General features: G+C 39.4%; 1 protein-coding gene across 1 annotated transcript in view; it reads left to right on the top strand.

Annotated features, from left to right (window-relative positions):
• The window catches only part of pcnx2 (pecanex 2), a 33,026-nt gene extending 17,474 nt beyond the window's left edge, over positions 1 to 15,552 (top strand). The window contains exons 23-40 of the mRNA XM_059359747.1: positions 227 to 368; positions 459 to 636; positions 1,599 to 1,707; positions 1,803 to 1,932; positions 4,189 to 4,247; positions 4,378 to 4,593; positions 4,678 to 4,931; positions 6,025 to 6,258; positions 6,776 to 6,879; positions 7,669 to 7,813; positions 7,939 to 8,169; positions 9,649 to 9,806; positions 10,017 to 10,133; positions 11,659 to 11,837; positions 13,011 to 13,177; positions 13,309 to 13,383; positions 14,250 to 14,426; positions 15,110 to 15,552. Coding sequence (XP_059215730.1) covers positions 227 to 368; positions 459 to 636; positions 1,599 to 1,707; positions 1,803 to 1,932; positions 4,189 to 4,247; positions 4,378 to 4,593; positions 4,678 to 4,931; positions 6,025 to 6,258; positions 6,776 to 6,879; positions 7,669 to 7,813; positions 7,939 to 8,169; positions 9,649 to 9,806; positions 10,017 to 10,133; positions 11,659 to 11,837; positions 13,011 to 13,177; positions 13,309 to 13,383; positions 14,250 to 14,426; positions 15,110 to 15,286 — 2,852 coding nt within the window. The 3' untranslated portion in view covers positions 15,287 to 15,552. The remainder of the gene's footprint in view (positions 1 to 226; positions 369 to 458; positions 637 to 1,598; positions 1,708 to 1,802; positions 1,933 to 4,188; positions 4,248 to 4,377; positions 4,594 to 4,677; positions 4,932 to 6,024; positions 6,259 to 6,775; positions 6,880 to 7,668; positions 7,814 to 7,938; positions 8,170 to 9,648; positions 9,807 to 10,016; positions 10,134 to 11,658; positions 11,838 to 13,010; positions 13,178 to 13,308; positions 13,384 to 14,249; positions 14,427 to 15,109) is intronic.
• The last annotated feature ends 1,722 nt before the right edge of the window (positions 15,553 to 17,274 follow it).

Raw genomic sequence — 17,274 nt, 5'->3', positions numbered from 1 at the left:
GTTTTTTTCCGACTTGAAGAGGCGTATCTGAGTATCCAGTCGAGAACTAATTTTTTCCAGATTAATCCAACATCACATGCATGGAGAGGCAACAAACAAACTGTAAAATGTCATTAAGACTATGACGTATTAACAGAAACCAAAAAAGTAACTTGTAGAAACAGTGGGGGGTAAGCTTTGATTCAGATCTGCTTGTGTCATTTTTGTATTTTTGCTTGTGTAACAGAGGACGCTGTGCTGATGTGGTTTGAGCGACTATATGTGGGTCTCCTGTGCTTCGAGAAGTACGTGGTGTACCCCGCCATCATTCTGAGCGCGCTCACTAATGACGGCTTCGCTCTCAGTCACCGCAAGAAGCTGGGGATCCAGTGAGTGGCCACATACAGCCATAAATACAGTGTGTGTGTGTGTGTGTGTGTTGGATTTGTTGTCTAAACTCTTGTTTGTGCTGCCTCCAGCTGTGACGTTCTCCTGACAACAGTAGCTGGACTGAAACTCCTACGTTCGTCCTTCTGTGACCCCAGCTTCCAGTTCCTCACCCTGCTCTTCACACTCGTCTTTTTTCACTTTGACTGTCCGCACGCCTCCGAGAGCTTCCTGCTCGACTTCTTCATCATGTCTATTGTTTTTCACAAGGTGAGAGAGCGGGGTTTGAGGATATGTGTGTGTGTGTGTGTGTGTGTGTGTGTGTGTGTGTGTGTGTGTGTGTGTGTGTGTGTGTTGTTTATGCAAATGCATTGGTGTGCATCCTGATAGAAAGATTGTCTCGAAGATAGAGAAAAACAGTCATCTATCTCTCTCAGAAACACATGCACACACACACACACACACACACACATGAACGCACAGACAGAAGGGTAAACATAGCAACACTCAGATACAAACACAAACTGACAGATGTCAGTTTTTCCTGTGTTAGTCATGATGGTTATCACTTGCTTCTGTTTCAGTCCTGACATGTAAATAGCTCCCTGAACCTTAAACAATTTTAACAATTTCACTTAAAGGGGAACTACTCAAATGTTACACGGGAAGGTCAGTTTGCTCATCATGTGGAGTCCCTCTCAGCCTCCTACTCAGTTTAATCAGGAGAGACTACATTTAGAGGGAACAAATACATTTATAACATGGTGAACAATTAAGGACAAAAAGTCAGAACGTCTCCTCTTCTGCAACTTCAATTTTGACCATTATATATTTTTATACTGACTTTTTGAGCACTTCATCTTTATGGAAGTGCAATACCAAATCACTGAGGAGGACTTCTTTTAAAAGGACACGTAATAAAAGCTGTCATTGTGAACACAGCGACACCTTTTCTTTTTTTGTTTTGCATGATTTTTGTGTATTCATGTTGGCCTCACACAATCCACTGTAGACACCTTTATCTTTTTATTTTTCCTTGTTCTGAAAAAAAGAAGATCTTGACATTAAAGTGGACAGCAACTGATCACAGAGAGCACATCAACCCTTATAGAGTGGAGGAATGCAATAGATATCACTTTATTTTGTGACAAAGGTTGTTTGAATTAAATACCAGGCTCTTCTGTTGAGGTGTGTTTGTAGGGGACTGACTGTGTGTTTGTGTTTCTGTCTAGATGCGTGAGCTGCTGCTGAAGCTCCATTTCATCCTGGTTTACATTGCTCCCTGGCAGATCGCCTGGGGCAGCGCTTTCCATGCCTTCGCTCAGCCATTCGCTGTGCCTCGTATCCTTCCTCTCAGACCTGTATATAAGTGTGTGTGTGTGGTCTTAGTGCATCCATACCTGCTTTTTTTTCCTTGACTGTGTGTGTGTGTCCAGACTCAGCCATGCTGCTGCTCCAGACTCTCCTCACCACCTTCTTCTACACCCCGCTGGCTCCATTCCTGGGCAGCGCCATCTTCATTTCCTCCTATCCGCGGCCCATCAAGTTCTGGGAGCGAAACTACAAGTAAGGCCCCGACGGAGTGAGTGAGTGAGTGAGAGAGTGAGAGAGTGAGAGAGTGAGTGAGTGAGTGAGTGAGTGAGTGAGAGAGTGAGCGAGTGAGTGAGAGAGTGAATGAGTGAGTGAGAGAGTGAGTGAGTGAGAGAGTGAGTGAGTGAATCTTGCACAAGTTTCCCAAACAGCCTGGAGGTGTGTTAAAATTATCTCATTTGATTGTTAGTCTAGATTGAGAAAATCTTGAAAAAGTTGCTCTTATAAAGAACTGGCCGAATTGTGAACAAATCTTATTTATAGACTAAAATCAACAATGCAGCGAGTCAGTTGTACTAACAAGTCCCCTTAACCAGCCAAAATTAAGCAGCCACACTGTTGAACAGAGTGATTTGTCCCTTTATAACTATGAACTTGGAAGCCGTGAGAGTGAGAGGGAAAATAATTCTGGTCCATTTTCAAAGTTGGATCAAAATTGTTTTCTATCCTGTGATGAAAGTTTTCCCAAAATAATTTTTCCACAGTTTTCCCCCCACCTGTTTTGGACCTATCAAGCATCTATTTTTTTTAGTGTTTATTGTTGTAATGCTCATTCTAGCCACAAGAGGCTGAAGTGAACCACTGCCTTATGTGCTAAATAGAAGTAAAAGCATTCATTTTTTCTTCCAGTTGAGTTTATTATTCTCCATGCACTGTAAACACAAGGTTTTTGAGTATCATATGTTGGCTAAAATCAAACATCTTTACAACAGATGCACACAGCAGATGAGCAATTACATTTTCTAGCCAAGCACCTTATGCTGCATGACGCAAAAATATGTGTGCAACATTTTTCACTTTTCTTCACAAAAGAGAAAAAAGTGACTTAGAAAAATGATCCTGTTCACAAAAAAAATTGTTCTACTGAAAAATGTTTGTCCTCTTGTTTTCACAGATTTAAAATAAATAAATAAAGAAGCTAGTAAGAATATCCTGGCAAAACCTTTTTTATTCACCTGTTCTTCAGTCGTACACAGGAGAGAAAATACTTGACTCACTTGACTGTCAAGGCCTCTCAAAATATTTCCAACTGTCTGAGTAACATTTTCAACAAAACATAGTGCCAGAAAGTTTCTGAAGGTATTGAGGACTTCTTTCTTATGTGTTTTTGAATATTAACAATTACATCAACATCTGTGTATACTGAAGGAGAAATCTATCCCAGTCTTTTGAGCTGATCTTGGCAGATTAGCAGACAGACAACCTCTCTCTCTCTCTCTCTCTCTCTCTCTCTCTCTCCCTCTCTCATAACCCCTCTGTTCCTTTTTACTTATTGATGTGTGAGTCTGTACTTCAGCTCACTGAGAACACGCCAAAAATACTCCTGCAGCTTTGTTGTGCAGACTTCAGTGACTTGACATGTAGCAGCCTGTGATTATATTTAGAAACTGTAGTCTGAAACTCGTGACATCAAACCACTGACAGCATCATGTCTGCTGGAGTCAGATCTTTGTCTTTCAGTCAGTACTGTAGTTGTGAAGCTCAGCCAAACACCAAGACAACATGAAACAAAAGAAGAACAACATGGAACACAACTGAGACTACAGTATAGTCCAGTCTTAAAATATTTAGCTTCAAGTCTAATGGCTGTGGAGGTTTTACAACTGCAGTGATCTATAAACTGCATCGAATAGGATACAGATAAAGATCTGAGCTCTCCTTCTGAGAAAGTTTACAATGGTAATACAGTCCATGAAGAAGTCTACATTGGATGTTTTCCACCTGTTTGGGGTGTTATTTTAAAATGATTTTTTATTTGACTAAAAAAGTTTCAGTTTTATTAGTCATATGTTAGTTAAAAAAGGGTCAATGGTACAATGACATGTATTTCATGAGAGATTGGTCAGCTCAGCAATAAAAGTGATATGTAATAGATAAAATGACAAAAGTGGAATAGGAATGTGGGTTTGCATATATAAAATAAAGCTCTTTATACATTGTATATGAAAATAAGAGTTTGTGTTGTGTTTAAAAGTTGGACCCTTTTCCCAGCAGTATTGCACAAATGTAATGAGAAAAAATAAGGATATTAAATATGAAAGAATGGAATGAGGTAAAAACATAGTTATATAAATAAAAATATAGCACTATATACATAGCAGAAAAGATGATGACATTCACATGGCAATAACTTGAAAAAGCTCTGTCACCGCAGCATAAATTAAACCTTTTGACTTCCTTTTGGGCTCAACAGCAGTTTTTACAATTTTTTATGTCTCCCATCTCTTGCAGCACAAAGCGTATCGACAACTCTAACAGCCGACTGGTGTCCCAAGTGGATAAAGAGACAGGTGAGCTCCTTCTTACTGCACTGACATCCTCTCTAAATCAAATAGTAGTATATGAAATATATCATCCGTTTGTTTGATATCTTCATCTGATCGTCTGACTGCACACTTTCTTACTATCTTTCTCCTGCAGGGTGTGATGATAGCAACCTAAACTCCATCTTCTACGAGTACCTGACTCGCTCGCTGCAGCACTCACTTTGTGGCGACCTCATGCTGGGCCGATGGGGCAACTACAGCGCCGGAGACTGTTTCATTCTGGCTTCTGACTACCTCAATGCCCTGGTCCACCTCATCGAGATCGGCAACGGGTTGGTCACTTTCCAGCTGAGGGGTCTGGAGTTCAGAGGTACAGTTTGACCACTACTACCTCCTTCGTCTCTTCTCTCTGACAAGCTAATTCGTGTCTCACCTCCACCTCTCTCTATCCCAGGTACGTACTGCCAGCAGCGAGAGGTGGAGGCGATCACAGAGGGCGTGGAGGAGGACGATGCGTGCTGCTGCTGCGAGCCGGGTCATTTGCCCCACATGCTGTCCTGCAACGCGGCCTTCAACCTGCGCTGGCTGGCCTGGGAGGTGACGGCCACCAAGTACCTGCTGGAAGGTTACAGCATCAGTGAGAACAACGCTGCCACCATGCTGCAAGTGTACGACCTCCGGAAACTGCTCATAACCTACTACCTGAAGGTACGCTTCATCTGTGTGCATCTCTTTCTGTCACAGAAGTAGTTTTACAGTGATATGACTGTGAAAGTAAACAGAATCCAAAAAGTTTTGCCTTTTTACAAGGTAACTGGGTTAACATATTGATATTCATCATTTGTCTGTCATATGTACCTTGGACTTTTTTCAGTGTTGTGAATCTTGACATGTTTTTAAATTTCAGATTTCCCAAGGGAAAGTTTCATAAAGTGTTAGAAAATTTCTTCTTCTTTCTTTTTGTCTGTATGGGTTCTTTTCCACAAACAATGCAGGATTTCCCTAAAGAAATATAGAATTATTCTTAATATTTTGATTTCACTGATTTATTCTATGATGATGATGCACATTGGTTGACTTCATGGTAAATGTGCCAGTGTAAGCCAAACTAATTTTAAACTGTTGTCAAGTGGCTCATAAAACAGGAAATAAAGTGCACAAAGTAGAAAATTAGAAACAGATACAGCACAACCTGAACAGCTTAATAGGATAAAAAGCAGGAAACTGATACAAAACAACGTGCAGCAGACAATCAGCTCAGCTTTAAAAACTTGATCAAATGAAAGTGTGTTATATTACAGACGATGAGTAAAACCAGATATGGCACAAGAGCAGACAAGGCAAGTATGCAGAGAATAAGTATGATGGCAGGTCTAGTTGTTTACTGTCTTTACCTTTCTTATGTTTTTAAGCATGTAAAAACACCTGAGCATACTGCATCTGATCTGCTTCGATCCTGTTATCTCTTCTGTGTATTTAAGCAGACATTTTATGATACTGATTAAACTGAGTCACTGTTAGAATCAACTTCTGACCTGTTTAATCAGCTTCTCTTTAGTGGTGGACTGAAAATTGAATATTCCACTTGTCTCTACGGGCTCTTAAAGATTCGCCTGACAAAAGGTTAAACAGTTAAATTGATAAAACAGTATCTTATGCATTAATCATTATTACAAATGGCAGCTTGCCAATAGAAACTCCAGATGTGCTCAGCAGCTACAGCACACAACCATCTCCCTCTCTTGTGTTTAGTATTCTGCTCCTTCACTCTTCTTCCCTCCTTCCTCTTCTCTTTTCTCAGAGTATTATCTACTACCTGGTCATATCACCCAAACTGTCCACCTGGCTCAAAGAGGTCACCGTCCAGGAGGCGCTGCAGTCCTACACCAAGTGGCACCACATCGAGCGTGACCCTCAGGTCTTTAGTGTGAAGATCGATGAAGACTATGTGCACTGTCTGCAGGGCGTGACGCGCGCCAGCTTCTGCAACGTCTACCTGGAGTGGATCCAGCACTGTGCTGGGAAGATGGAGACGGTGCGTCACTTAAAGATTATTCTGTCAAACTTCATTATGGGTTACAGCAGCTAACATGAGCCTTTTTTCCTCACATAACAGCTTTATCATTTATTCATTAAAATATGAGAAAATAGTAAAAAATGCCCATCAAAGTGCATTTTTCTCTTATTGACAGTCCAAATTCTAAATAGGCCATAAAAAACACCAAATAACCAAATTTAAAGAGACATTGTTTTTAAAAAAAACGACTTAATCTATTAATTGATCATGAAAAATTGCTGATTTATTTTCTGTTGATCTAGCTATTCTTATGACTTTTAAAAAAAATTTTCCTATCTAATTAGTAATGAGTAATGAGCAAAAGGAAAGCAAATGTTTCATTACAGTGGCTTTAAACTTCTTTAAAAGTTGCAAATTGCCTAACAACTCTTACTATAATTTCCTCGTGATATTTTTTTTAGCAGATCTGTATTATTTTTGTCCCATATGCCATATCTTCATGTTGCCCTGTCCTTGTCTCTCTGTTTGTGTCCAGCCTGTGGACAGTGATGAAGACTCTCCTTTGGTGACTCTGTCTTATGCTCTCTCTGTCCTGGGGAGGAGATCCCTCGGCACGGCCTCACACAACATGTCCAACAGGTAAAACTTGAGCAACACAAATACATTTAAGGGGAATTTTTTTTTTGAGTTGTTTTGTATGAGGCACTTTCCTACAGTAGATGGCAGTGAGCATGCCCCAGTTTGGAGAAGCAGGCAGGAGCACTGACATGGGAGCTAAATAAAGTACTGCTGTAGGCGTGGACAGCAAAGAATGTTCTCGTCACATAAAAATATCACTTTTAAAGTACACTATTGTTCAGTTTTGAATATTTTCACTGCTTTACATTGCTGTCAGACAGTCCTGTTTAAGTTCACGCTATGGGACTTGAAGCAGTTCTGCTCTCTTCAAAGACACCAGACTCTATTGATAAAAACAGTCATTTCACCTCACTGAACACAGGAGTTGCAGTGCAATTGGTGGTGTGACTTATTTGTTTTGTTATGTTAGTTAGATTTCAACAAACCCCATCCAAACCCAATTAAAGAAATCCAAATTGAATCAAGTCCTGTGGGAAGCTCATGGAGATGCAGAAATATACATATTTTTTTTTTTCGATAAATGCAAAAATTATACATAATTGTACAATTTCACTGGTTGCAAATATTCCAAAAAGGTATCAATAGTATTATCAGCAGCAGTGGATATGTACCTGCAGTTTGAGAGATACACCAGAAGGGGGCACTAGCAGCTAAATCTTTAACCACATAATGCAAACAGCATTTCTGTCACCGCACTCATGAATTTTTTGTTTTTGTGTTGTTTATATTGTATAAAATATTTTATGGATTCATATTCTTCTTTCTCGTTCTCTGCCTTCAACCACCAAGTCTGGAGTCTTTTCTGTACGGTTTTAACACCCTGTTTAAAGGCGACTTTCGCATCGCCACCAAAGACGAGTGGGTTTTTGCTGATCTGGACCTCCTGCAGAAGGTGGTGGCTCCTGCAGTCAGAATGAGCCTCAAGCTACATCAGGTAAAGTGCACACAGACATTTGTTCATCATTTAAAGTCTCTAAAAATCTTCATAATTGCTGTTTCTCATTCCTGGAGTAGCATTTTACCTGATATCAGATTAAAATCCCACATCATGCCTTTCAGGATCACTTCACCTGCCTGGAGGAGACCGAGGAGGCATCTATCTTGTATGAAGCCATCACAAACTACCGCAGCAGCCTGGTCATCTGCCACGAGAGTGACCCTGCTTGGCGTAAGGCGGTGCTATCCAGCCGCGACACGCTGCTCACCCTGAGACACATGATCGATGACGGCACGGATGAGTATAAGATCATCATGCTGTACAAACGCCACCTAAGCTTCAAGGTCATCAAGGTAAAAGGGGTGGAGGGGTGTTGGTGGCAGGAGGGGGTTTGTGTGTTGAAGAAATAATTACATTTTCAGATTTATGCACAAAATGTTAAAACGTAAAGGATATCCATCATGTGACATGCCAGCTTTGTAGTGTGCATAAAGCATGACAAACCATCCTGTCTGAACACATATATGAACACAAACGTGACATTTGATCACAAGACGGCACCTGAGAGCCTCTCCAGATGCTTTCTTCTTAATATGTAAAGGATATGGGTGTGATCAGTACCTGAGTCACAGGACAGGATCTGAATGAATGTGAAGCATGTGAGTGTTTACTGAAAAATGCAGACTTGCACATTATAATGTCTTAACATTAAAAGTAAAGCTTTTATCAACCCGTTGCAAAAAGTGACCACAGCAATCAATATTTCTAGTCTGCAATGCTGAATGTTCAAACTTCAACTCATCTCTCAGCACTGTAAGTTGAAACTGTCCAACGTTAAATTTATGATGTTAAAGGAATAGTCCGACATTTTTGCATTCTTTTTTTTTTCATTTAAAATTTTATTCAAGTTGAACTTCAAAGACAACTCACAAAATGCATTACTTTTTTTCATCAGACAAATAAATGACAAAAAACGACAACAAAAAAAAGCAAAACAATCCAATATGGTTAGGTGGACACACTAAACACCGACAATTCAAATCAAGGTTAAAAAAAAAAAAAAAAAAAAAAAGTACACAGGAGGTCCTAGGGGAGTATTATTTTCTGGTATTTTCTGGTCGTTGTATTCTGTGGAATAAAGACAAAGTCTTTATAATGTCCAAAAATTCCAATTTGTTGGTCCTCCTTAAATTCCTCTACCTGGTTAGAGGCAGCACCTTCCATGGAAATAGTCTCTAGAAATGTGTGTAAACATAAGTCATGATTCAGTTTTCCAGTTTATTCTACAAATATTTACATAGAAGAACATGTGGGGAGTGCAGACCTCTGCCAGGGCGTTTTCCCATCTAATAATATTACCAGAAGTGAAAAATGATTCGTGTTCTGCCCTGTGATTCGTGAGAGTGCAAACTTCATTAATTTTTCATTCATAAGTTAAAGTACATTTTTATTTAACATAAGTGTGCTGCAGAAAGAGTGTAAATCCAATTAAGCAAACAGAGATGATGCAGACTCCAACAGTGTTAAGTATATTGAAGTAGTTTTGAGCTCTTCCTTTAAGTAAAGTTTTTATCTGTGTGGGTTTTAATAGGTTTGTTAAACAATCTTTTTGACTCTGCAGTTTCTTTGTTAAGTGCATTCATTTCCTTCTAATCCTCCGCCACATAAAGTTTAAGCTGTTCAGTGATGGAAGTACGATGGTAAAACTAAAACAACCTGATGACAAGATAGTTTTCTTTGGTTCCTGCCAAACATAAATGACTTAATAGTTCTTTAATAAGTCATTATACTGTGTATTTTCTTGTATGATCAGACCTGATCTCTCTTCACAGATCAATAAGGAGTGTGTGCGAGGTCTGTGGGCGGGCCAGCAGCAGGAGTTGGTGTTTTTACGGAACCGTAACCCAGAACGTGGCAGCATCCAGAACTCGAAGCAGGCGCTGAGGAACATGGTGAACTCGTCATGCGACCAGCCGCTGGGCTACCCTATGTATGTGTCATCAATCAATATAAAATTTGCATTGATAAAAATGTCTTGTGTGTGTTACTCACTTCATTTTTGCAGAATGCATGCTTTTGAAATCTGAAAAATGTTGTAAATCTTTTTTTTTTGTTCAAAACTGTCTTATTTTTTACAGTTTATCTTTGTGCAGGTGTACCTTGTTCCTAACAGTATGACATTTATTTTATCATCTTCCAGGTACGTGTCACCACTAACGACATCATACGCAGGAACACACCGTACGCTTCGCAGCATCGGAGGAGGCGCTTTAAGCTTGGACGTTATTCGATCTTGGCTCTGCTCTAAATGGCTACGGTCAGTTTGGAATAAATACATTTCTGCATATACAAACACTCACTTTATATTTCCACCTCAGTCAAGAGTGCAGTTCTTTCCTCCTTGCCTCAACCTGTCCTTAGACAAACTCTAACAGCTAATAACACTGTGCTCTTCATTAGACATTCTTCACATGCTGAAGTCCCTCATTATTTTTATTTAGCTACAACCATCGGTCTCTGAAGGTCCTTGAAAAAGTTACTCTTGATAAGAGGCTGAATTGAATTTATTTGGCATTATTTAGAGTGCACACTTAAAGTAAAATCTTGTGCTGCATGCTTCTCACAGCCTCAGAGGTCATATGCAATCACTTTGAGCTGAGGGTTGTTGCTCAGAATGTCCCTCATCATGTGCAGCTTAGATGTATCGGAGTAGACATTATATCATTTTATGAGAGGTTAATTTTGGAGTTGCTGAATAACTACTGCACACTGCTGCAAAGTAGGCTGCCCTTCATATACAAGAGTAATTTTGTGTGATGCAGACCCTAAAATAGCATACCGAGGCACAGAATACAAGACATTTTTCTTTATTGACAAATTCTGAGTTACTGAACCTGATGTGACCTTTGAGCTTTGCAGCAATATTTGCAAACACAATCAAGAATTTATTAATTTCTTAATAACATATTTTGTATTATATTAACCCATTTGTTGTTTGTAAATGTACTTTGTATGTGAAATTTAAACAGACTTTATAATGGTCAGTTGTTTAGCTGGTTGTATTTGGTGTAAATCCCCCCAGATAAAGTAAAAAAAAAACTGCTGACTGCTGAGTGAGCTTCTCTGTGGACTTACAGATATTGACTCAGTATAAGTTGGTGCTGCGGAGAGACTTCTTCTCCAACTTGATGCAGTTTTAACTAAATGCACAGGGACAGTGGGAGTACACACTTGAGAGAAAGAGGATTGCAGAATGGGACAGCAGCCAAAAGCTTTGACTCTTGTTGCTCCTTCCTTCCCTCTCTCCCTCTCTCCTCTCTTTTGTTTACCACTCTCTCTTTTACACATTACCTCGAGCATCCATTATTGTAAAGGCTCTGCATTAACCTCCGCAGGTCAGCTAATGTGTGTGTGTGTGTGAGAGACTGTGTGTCTCTCTCTTAAGCTTCTTACAGGCTGAGTTTTCCTTTTAGATTAGATTACTTTGTTAATCCTGTTTCATTGGCCTCGACTTAAAGGAGTTGTATTAATTTCAGTAAGTAGCCGAGGAGCCAGGAGATGGCCAGGCCTCGTCAGCTAGAACACATTTAACTAATTGAAGAGGAAGGCTGCACTAGTGTGTGTCACATATGCCCGCACAGTTATGCAACATCTCTCTCTCTCTCTGAGTGGAGGTTTGTGTGTATGTGTGTGTGTGTGGTTAACCAGCTGGAATAGTCGAGGCTTAAATTTTTGATGGTCCTTTGCCAGTTTGGGTCCCTTGCACTGATTCGGACATGAATAAATCAATCTGCGCTGTGTGTTTGTGTGTGTGTGTGTGTGTGTGTGTGTGTGTTCTGCAGAGTGCGTAAGGACAACCTGACCAGCTGCAACAGTGGTGTGAACATGGAGGACGTGGACTGCGGTGCCGGTGGTTCATCCTCGCTGAGCCACAACCGGCCGTCCTCCGTCACGTCCAACAGCCTGAGCCTCTACCAGCACAGAGCCAGGACGACACACAGCCACAGACACCACAACGCAGGTACACACCAACACAAACCTGACTTACTATTCTTGTGGAAAATCCCTATTGACTGCATTGATTCACGAGTTCCTTACTGACACCTGAACCAGAACCTGATTCAAACCGTAATCCGAAAATGTCTAACTTCCAAAATAAACTTGTGTAAAGCTTTTGGTTCCCAGAGTGAGTGAGCTACCACACACACACACACACACACACACACACACACACACACGAGCAGGTACTATAATATATGCAGGATTCTTATAGTTTTATTTATTTAAAAAAAAAAGTTTTTTATTTGTATTTACCTGTTAAAGACTATGTAACTTTTGAAAAATGGCTTATGCACCTTCTTACAAATTAAATAAATATTCCATCAGCAATATAAAGCAGTGTTGCGTAATTGTGCATTATTTTATTTTATTTTATTTCCCCCCCAAAAAAGTTCAGGTATACATTTTAAATTACAATTGGGCAAAACTCATCCTTTCTGGAAATTAATCGGACCTTTTTTGACCCTTTGTAACCCTTGTCAGGTATAACCACTAGCTTAAATTGGCTAATATAAGCACCTTTTAGTCCAATAGAGCTGTGAAACTGACTTAACTTAGCCATTTTGCTGCCATATGACTCTTGTCACCCTGTTCAGTAAAAGATACATAAGTTAAGTTTGGTTTTAGTTGTAAGCTTAATCATGATTTTTTTTTCACTTTTGCTGCTTTTAAAGGAGTTAGGTGTTATTACAAATACCAAAAACAAAGACCAAAAACAACAGAACTGTATATTTGTGTCACATTTTTGAGGATTTTAGTTTGTAGTAGGAGCCAATGAGCTTTGCACTGAGAGCCACAGATGGTAGAAGTTAGAAAGTATTGAGACACAGACTAACCCTTTGTTTGTTTTTTCTTGGGATTTGCTGACAGTAAAATAAACAAAATTTATGTTTCTGTTTTTATTTGACTACTTTTAGTATATCTGATATTTTTAAGGCAGTTTTGTTTTGGATATGTTTGCAGTGGATACTGTAATACAAATCAATGAATGAATAAATCATAATGGCTTTCATTACCTTTAATTTACAAAAAAAGAAAGCATAATAATGTGGCAGGTTTCTTAAACCCAGGTATGTTTTTTAGTTTTCTATCAATTCATATCAGTATGTAATCGTGTGTGTGTGTGTTTCTGCAGCCAGGAGAGAGTACCGCAGTCGGTCAGTGCAACCTCAGAGTCAGCGTCCCCCTGTCACCAGCCAATCAGGACCCATTCTGGACTCGGGCTCCACACACGGGCTCGTCCAGCGTCTGTCCAACAGTCAGCTGTCCTTTAACACTTCAATAGCCTCTATATTCTCCCAGGTACTCACACACACACACACACACACACACACACACACACACACACACACACACACACACACACACGTCGAGCCTCCATTCTTGCTATAAGAAGAGAACAAAGCAATAAGAGGATGTTGGTGTCTCTTCAGGTCCCTCGTCTCTCAGGAGCAGGTGGCATCAGCTCGCAGCTCCAGGCAGCGCAGCATCAGCAGCGCTCCAGCCAGGTACGAGCTTATTACACTTCTATACAAACATTTCTTGGATGTACACACACAAAATGAAGAAAGAATTGATCTTAGACTGAACCAAATATATAAAGACTTCAGGCAACACAAACAAATGTATGAGAGAGGTAAGTGTTAAACTGGTTTCTCCCCCGTGTGGAAAAAAATGTTTGTCAGGATCATTTCTATCTTTCTTTTTTTTTCTATCTGTGAATCAGGTAAAAAGTAGGTTTTGCCAGCATATATATATTTTTAAGTTTCTTTCTTCATCAATGAAACCAGGTGAAAAAAAGTTTTGGCAGGTTTTTTTTTTTATTGGTAAAGATAATTTTTGTGTTGTTTGTTGTTGTGTTACTCATCTCTGCCACAAGAGGCTGACGTGCACCACTACTTCATGTTCTTAATAGGACTATTTTCTTCCAGATGAATTTTAATTCCTCCATGCACTTGAGGTACACGCTGTGTATTGTGTGTGCAAGCTATGTAATATTACTGTAATATCACTTCAATGCTACTGTAACATTTTCACACACATTCTTAATCTTATCGCCTATTTTCAGTAGTAAGTAAACATTTTCCAACTGTATCGTGGATTAAATAAATTGCTAAAAAAGATCATATATGTTAAAGTAGTGCCATATTTATCAGCAAAAAAAGTGACTTGATGTTACATAGTTAAAGTGGCAGAGTGTTTCATGTTTCTCATTTTCATAAAAGCTTATTCAAGAAAAGTTTCACAGCTGATGGCCAAAGCATGTGATTATAGTGTTATCATTGACTACAAGCCTGCTGTCTCTGATCATTGTTTGTGAATGAGCATGTTTGTGTCCCGTCTTGGTGTTACGCTGCTACATGTCTCCCCCCAGGTCTCCTCGTCTTCATCCACTCTCAGCTTGCTGTTTGGGAAGCGGAGTTTCTCCAGCGGCCTGGTTATCTCCGGGCTGTCTGCTGCTGAAGGGGGCAACACCACCGACACGCAGTCCTCGTCCAGCGTCAACATCGCCATGGGGCCCTCGCACAGGTCCAGCAGCAGAGCCACACAGGTAGACGTGGAAAGAGCCTGCCTCTTTATGCACAGGCTGCACAGATTACAGTCCTCTCATTACAACATGACTTTCACTCAGAAAACATGTAGCTTCATGTTTATTATGCAGATATGAGAGTAGCATTGAGCAAATAAGGGTAAAAGTTATACCCTTGACATTTTGTGAAATAAGGGTATCATAACTAACGTTTATGCATTAACATGTTAAAAAAAAAAAAAAATAGACGTATGTTTGATATTTTGTTGAGTTGTGTTGTTACATTAACCCAAAAGTTTCCAACAATTTAAAAACCCAAATAAATTTTAAATTTTTGATTTGGTCACTTGTAAAACGTGTCGCATTGTAGTTGTCTGCCATGAGCTGTAATCAATCAAATTTTTATCTGGTTTAAACCACATCTAAACAATACACTTTTTAGGTCTTGGTTGTTTTTAACTGTATATTTTCATAGATTAAGGCTTTTGGCCGTTGCCCATTACACAGACAGACAGAAACAGACAATAGGAGGAGAGAAACAACCTTGCTTGCAAAAGTAACATTGCCTCAAACATGCATTTCCTCTGTCATTCCATTATAAAACGAAACATTATGAACATAAATCTAGACCTAACCATAAAACTGACGCTCCGCCACTACTCTAATGTGCCTGTCCCTTGTCTCCTCTCTTTCTTCTCCCTCAGTGGACATCAGAGCCATACGAGAGTATTGACGCTTCTTACTCCAACGCAGCCGTCACGGTGAAAGACGGCGTGCAGTCAGGTGACCGAGGCTGCAGCCAGGGATTAGACGAGGCCCAGGAGGACTCAGCAGCATCTGCCTCAACAGCTCCGGAGACGACGGATCAAAAGACTGTCTGAAAGAGAGAGAGAGGCGACATACACACACATACACACAGACACACACAAGAGTGCCCATACTCGTGCCCATATACAGAGAGGACTGTATGAAAAGCTACACGTACACACAGACATACAGAGGATTGTATGAGAGAGCACCCATGCACACAAACCTGCCTCCTCTCCCGTCCTCAGCATGTGGTCTCACCTTGTTGTCTGAATGTAAACAAGTCTGAAAACATGGTCTTGGATCCGGTTGATGAAATAAAGACGTTTTTAAATGAGAACGTCTTTTGTTTCTACTTCTCTGCATGTCATCCAAAATGTAAATGTTTTGTTTACACATGTTAGTTTATACTTAGTTTGTTGGGATAAATGACTTATTGTTACTTTGGCTTATCAAGGCATCATAGAAGAAGATGACATCTGCATTCTGAGATTGTTTTGCTGATTTCATATATACTTTCAAAGGATCCAAAGCAAAAAGCCTCCAATGCTGTTGCTGGTAATGCCCTAACAACAAATGCTGTTTATGTTTCCACTTTCCAAGATGATCCATATACTGTCGGAGGCCAGCATGTGATCCCTGCGACCTTTTTGCCTCCAGTCAGCTCCTTACTTCCTCGAAACACTTCTACCCAAGGCAGCGGAAAGACTGATACATGTGATGAACAGTTTTACATGACAGCTGAGGGAAATTGAAAAACAAAACAAAAACAAAGTGCAGGATTATGATAAACAAATGAAACTCCTACAGGCTAGTAGAAGTAGTAGTAGCTTGGTCTTAGCTAACATTTATGATTAAAAACTTTTTTTAAAATTTCACTACTTTTGGCCCTAAAAACAGATAGGTAAAGGTTCCTTCCCCATTATAATGTGGAGAAACCTTTGAAATTAAATTGAGACCATATTGCATATATGCTACAAGTAACTGGATGAATAAAATCCAAGTACAAACGTTTCAAAAGATTTATAGATTTTTTTTTCAAGCTAAAAGATTTCTGAGGATGGTGAAAGGTGCGTTAGGGGACTCACAACAAGCTATTTGCTAATGAGCACTCGACCAAAAGTACAACTGAGGATGATGGGAATGTTAATATGTTTGTAGTATTTTGGACATCAGCCAAACTTTTTGACAAATTAATGAAGATGTGCACCAAATTTAATGTCAATCCATCAGTACCTTTTCTCACTAATAACTCTAATAACTAGAGATGAGTTGAAGTAGTAGGAATAATTGGAAAAGTGGACATAGATGACATTAATATGAATAGCATTGAAAAGTTGAATGACGCCAATAATGTACTAAAAAGTTGAATATTTTGAAGTTTGTTGAAGACCTGACTCTAAACTACAATGTTGGCTTAAATGGGCAAGAAGTTGAAATAGGAATAATAATGAGAAAAGGTTTAATTAGTATGAATGTGATTGAAAAGTTTGTGAATAATGTTTAAGGATGTGGAATATATTTGAGTGGACCATATTTCTACATCTGTTTTAAGAGTATGCACTCAGAAAGAATGTTTCTTTTGAATTCATAATCTTTATATATTTGTTTAACAGAAAGATATAGTTTGAGTTGTTGGCTGAAAAATGAAAAAAAAAGGTCACATGCACACACTGATGAAAATGTATGGCTACTTTCAAGAGCTTTGATCAGGTTGAAAATGATCAGATTTCTAAGACATAAACTCAATTCAGACAAGAGTTTGATTTATTTTATTTTTTGCGTTATGTAATTTGTACAGAAAATCAGCAGCCTTTTTTCAGGAGGATTGAACTTTTTTGAGTTCTTTCTGCACTCCACACGTCTTATTTTTCATGTTTGTCTGATGTTGTTAATGTGAATGTGTGACTCTCTGCACACAAGCCTACCAACAGGTACAAATAAAGTAACTTGAACCTGAACCTGAAGAGACTGACAGCAAGGAGCTCAACAGATGGGCTGTGAGCGCCCCTGGTGGATATTTAGAGTTATGACCAGCTGTGAACATTCAGACCTGTGTTTA

This window comes from Centropristis striata, chromosome 20 (assembly GCF_030273125.1).
Source record: "Centropristis striata isolate RG_2023a ecotype Rhode Island chromosome 20, C.striata_1.0, whole genome shotgun sequence".
NCBI classification, from domain to species: Eukaryota; Metazoa; Chordata; class Actinopteri; order Perciformes; family Serranidae; genus Centropristis; species Centropristis striata.
Note: the sequence above shows the minus strand (reverse complement) of the source record. Positions and strands in the feature narration are given on the sequence as shown.